At 42.0% G+C, this 4,805-nt stretch overlaps 1 protein-coding gene across 1 annotated transcript; it reads right to left on the reverse strand.

Annotated features, from left to right (window-relative positions):
- Window positions 1-2,034: 2,034 nt before the first annotated feature.
- Window positions 2,035-3,938, reverse strand: LOC309691399 (piggyBac transposable element-derived protein 4-like). Its single transcript, XM_082509009.1, has 2 exons — window positions 2,872-3,938; window positions 2,035-2,782 (listed from the first exon to the last, which is right to left on the reverse strand). Exons 1-2 carry the CDS (start codon window positions 3,553-3,555, stop codon window positions 2,234-2,236), a joined length of 1,233 nt encoding a protein of 410 aa, XP_082365135.1. The 5' UTR covers window positions 3,556-3,938; the 3' UTR covers window positions 2,035-2,233.
- Between the last annotated feature and the right edge of the window lie 867 nt (window positions 3,939-4,805).

Genomic DNA, 4,805 nt, shown 5'->3' on the forward strand with positions numbered 1-4,805 from the left:
AAGAGTAAGAGAAGATGGAGGACATGAGGAATAGGAGTAGGAAGAAAAGAGGGAGGGGAGTAGTGGAAAGAAACAACTAGGTCGGGGAGGGGAAGGGGTTTAGGAGAGTGAAGAGCAGAGGAGCCAGGGGTGAAAAAAAAGTAGGATAAAAAAATAAGACAAGGTGAGGAAGATCAGGACGTGAGGAGGAAGCTGAAGGTTAAGAAAGAAAGAGGCTGATGACTAGTTTTTTGAAGAGGGAAGATGCCAAGAAAATGATGAACTGAAAAAAGCAGCGATAAGGAGACAGTGGAGCAAAAGCAGGAGGTTGGGAGTTAAAAAAAATAGAGGGAGGTGAAGAGGAAAAAGGGAATGAGACGAATAAAGTGTAGGATTCAGTGAAGAAGAGGAGGAAGTGAGGAAAAGGAGGAGGTGGGTGTCGGGAGTCAGAGTCACTTTCATCACAAAAATTTGTCGTGTTGATCGGAGGTGCGAACCCAGCAAAACTGACAAATCTCTCTCACAAACCTGTCGGAAAAGCGACGTGTGTGTGCATATAAATTACACCCAAGGGGACAGTCAACCTTTCCAGCAAACAGTTTTTATCAGCTTCTTGTTTGGACTCATATTCCCACAACATGATCTGCTGTTATTCAGCTCCTCAGTAACATGGTGCTGGGACAACACTAACGTCAGATTTACTGCAGTATCCATCAGTGTTTTGGATCAGATGTAGGATCAGGCAGCTGCATTTTCCCGTCTGTCGATTGTGCTACTTAAAACCAAATTTACCAATAAAAAACACTGAATAATAATAATAATGGTTACATGGTAACCAATATGGTATTTTGGTAATATCTACATCACGTAATGTGGATTAGTGTTTTGCAATTTCGCATATTATGGTATTGATCCGATACCGATACCAAGTAATATCGATACCAATACCGATACAATCCAATACCAACGCTGGCACTGGTATCGGATCAATACTTTGTTTCTTTGTTTTCCAAAAAAAACCCTCACTTTCAAAATACATGAATAGCTGAAAAAGTTTTTTTTAAATTTTCTTAACTAATTATTGTGGAAAGTAAAAATTTGATTGAAAAGTTACAGCATCTCACGTCTCTGTGAGACCTGGACTGTAAACGTGCTTTGGGTCAGGTTTTATTGTGCTATAGGCTATAAATAAAATAAACATGACACTCAACACAAAAATGCTCAGACACTTTTCATACAACCCTTTTTGTGTTTGAGGGATATTTTTCATTTCCAAAAACATAAAATAAGAAAATGTATTATTTAACACAGTGCAGTGGTCTACAAACTGAACTTAGAGGGTCTTGCTAGTATCGAGCTGATATCAATACTGTCGTTACTGTATCGATACTATCGATATTTGAATCGATCCGTGTACCTTTTATGCACACCATCTGTTGTTAAAGTTAAAAGTTCAGCTCAGAGCAGCCTTTAAAACTTTCACTAGGAAGTACGAACTTAGGCTTAGCAGTAAGAAAACACAGCTCTGACACAGGAGCAGGACAGTGGACATTAAATAGCAGTAGTGACATCAATGAAGTAAAATTATACTTACGGGTTCTGTGGACTTTAAAGCACACATGAGCCCATATTTGAAGTGAAAGCTTGGTCCACACTCCTGTGAAGGGTACATGGACTCACCCTAGTGATGTAGAGGGTGATTAGCTCAGAGAGGAGCCGCTTCCTCTCTTCACCTTGAAAGGAGCGCGCAAAGGCCCCAGTTACACAGAACTAAAGACCAGTTAGCAGCTGCCTGGCAACCACCAGTCGTTAGTGAAAAATGAATATTCCCCTGACCGCTGACACGTTTCAAAAGTTGTCCTTTTGAAAGTTGTTGGAACAACTCTTACTTTAACACTTAGACCCCCGGAGAGCAGTCATTTTGGTTTTCTACCTTAGACCCCTGCGGAGTCATCATTTTGCGTTTCTACCTTTAAAAGCCGGAGAGCAGTCAGTCAAATGCTGGAGTCGTTCATATGTATATTAGGTCGTTACCTAGGAATTCTGGAGGGAGGGGAGTGGGGGTGAGTGATTGAGGGGGTTTGGGAGTGGAGTGTTTCAGTTTGCCATCTTAGGGAGAAATCAACACATGTCCTTTGTATGTCCTTTGTTGCTGACATTTATTGATGAAAACAGTACAAAAAACCAACCATTTGTACACATATTTACAAATAATGATAAAAAGTGAGTGAGTACATTTCAACATTTTCAGCAATCACTCACAATCCTGGCACTGCCACGGTATCTGTCGTCTGCATTTACCACATGTGTACCTGTAGCACTGAACACATCGCACAGTGGCCTGATTTTTCTTGCATTTGTGTTTGACCTGACACGTGGCTCTTTTTCCAGGGCTCGGTGTGGAGGGTTCTGCCCGAAGCAACTGATCTTTTCTTGCCTTCTTCGCAGCTACATGAGAGTGAGCCAACTCTGTTGCAAGCGCCACCAGGAAGTCCACCCGTCTTTCCTTCGTCCCGGTGCATGCTTGATACAGCACATGTGCATTCAGTGCTGCCATGTCAATCATGTTATAAAACACGGCGACTGGCCAGCGCCGTGTTCCTTTGCGGACAGTGTACTCCCGAACCATCTGGTCCATCACATCCACGCCACACTTTGTTTTGTTGTAAAGGGTGACAGTGTTTGGCTTCCTTTTGGTGGTGTTATCAGTCTGAACCACGCTGTGCATGCTGCTAAGAATATAGACTGTCTTCTTCCGTTTGGCCGCATACGCCGTCAGCGTGGCAGCAGAGGTTGAAAACACCTAAGAAATAAGATAAATTGTTATTTTCATAGCCCTTTTACACACAATGAAACACATAAACATAGAACCACAAAAGACCTGCAACATACCTGAGTGGTGAATACATTGCGATCTGTCTGTCTAGTGGATTGAGGAATTTCCCTGCGAATCCTGTTGACTGTGCCGAGGATGGTGGTTTTCCGTCTAAGAAGTTTTTGTGCCAGTGAAAGCGATGTGAAAAAATTGTCCGTGGTAACATTTCTGCCCTTGTCTAGGAATGGTTCCATCAGCCTCATTACTACATTTTCAGAAAGTCTCTCCCCAGTGGGACGACTGGGGTCCTTGCCAAGATATGGGAAGACATTGCAAATGTACTTGGATTTTAGGTCGCAAGCCACCCAAAACTTGATCCCAAACTTGTCCGGTTTACTTGCAATATACTGCAGGAAACTGCACCGAGTCTTTGATGGGAAAAGCTGTTCATCAACGGTGATATGTAGACCAGGGTTGTAGCACGTGATGCAGTTGGTGACAAATGATCCCCACACACTGGAAATTGCAGCGAACTTATCAGTCTTTGCTCGATCACTGCGGGTGGACTTGTCATCAAAGCGTAGGTGTTGCATGATGTTTTGGAAGCGGTTTCGTGCCATAGTTCCAATTATCTGTGGGTTTCCCAGGTTTGCTGACCAGCAGTCATTTAGAGATGGAACCCTGTAAACCCCCCGCAAGATGACAATTGCAATAAATGCCATTAGTTCAGGGAGGTCCATGAACCAATGAACATGCTCCATGCACCACTCAGCAGGCCATTTGTAAATATGTGTACAAATGGTTGGTTTTTTGTACTGTTTTTATCAATAAATCTCAGCAACAAAGGACATACACCCATGTGTGTTGATTTCTCCCTAAGATGGCAAACTGAAACACTCCAAGTTGGTGACTTTTGGAGATTTATTTCCCTGGATGATTGAGAATGCATCAAGATGAAACACAAAAGGAAGTTCACAGCTTTTAGCAGCTCCCCCACCCCCTCAATCACTCACCCCCACTCCCCTCCCTCCAGAATTCCTAGGTAACGACCTAATATACATATGAATGACTAGCCAATTTAGCTTCCACTTCCACCATTTGACTGCTCTCGGGTTTTATAGGTAGAAAGGTAGAAGCCTGGGGATGCTAGTTAAAGGTAATGTTCTCCGTTTCCGGTTTACATCACAGTTTTTCAAGTGTCACTCAGGGTCTATCATCTAGCATTTTCCAAGTAAACTGTGGGCGACACAGTAAACTTGTATTTATAATAGAATACAGAAAACATATCAATTATTTCACCTGAGAAAATGTTAACATTTCATGAAAAATATTACCTCATTATTTTTTTGAATAATTGGATTGCAGCAATGCGTCAAAAAAAAGTTGGCACAGGTGCAACAAAAGGTTGGAAAAGTAAGTGGTACTGCAAAGAAACAGCTGGAGGAACATTTTGAAACCAATGAGTTAAATTAGCACCAGGTCAGAATATCTTAGAGAGGCTTAAATTCCCACAAGTAACGAGTGGGAATGGGTTTGACTAGTCTGCAAAACACTACATGAATTTATGGAAGAATATCAGAATCAGCTCTTCAGTGTAAAAGTGTGAAGACTTCTGGAGAAATCTCTAAAATTTAATTATGGATGTCCGTCATTTATGGGTGATGGTAATCACTGCATGAGCTCAGAAACACTTTTCAAAATCACTGTCTGTGAACACAAATCACCGTGCCAACCACAAACGCAGCTTAAAGCTCCATCATGCAAAGAACATAATCCAGAAACACTGTCGGCTCATCTAAAGAGCAGAGAGACCATTCACCTTGTTTACAGCTCTGTGATGATGTGAGGCTCCATTTGAGCCCATGGAACTGGTAGTCTGCACATCTAGAAATGCACCATCAGTACTGCATGGTATATACAGGTTTTTATCCTAACATAGGTTTTCATCCTATGCTCCCATCCTGATGACAACTTGTTCAGGGAAGGCTTTACATATTTCAGCAAGACATAT

Source organism: Aulonocara stuartgranti (genome assembly GCF_965226115.1).
Source record: "Aulonocara stuartgranti genome assembly, chromosome: 16".
NCBI classification, from domain to species: Eukaryota; Metazoa; Chordata; class Actinopteri; order Cichliformes; family Cichlidae; genus Aulonocara; species Aulonocara stuartgranti.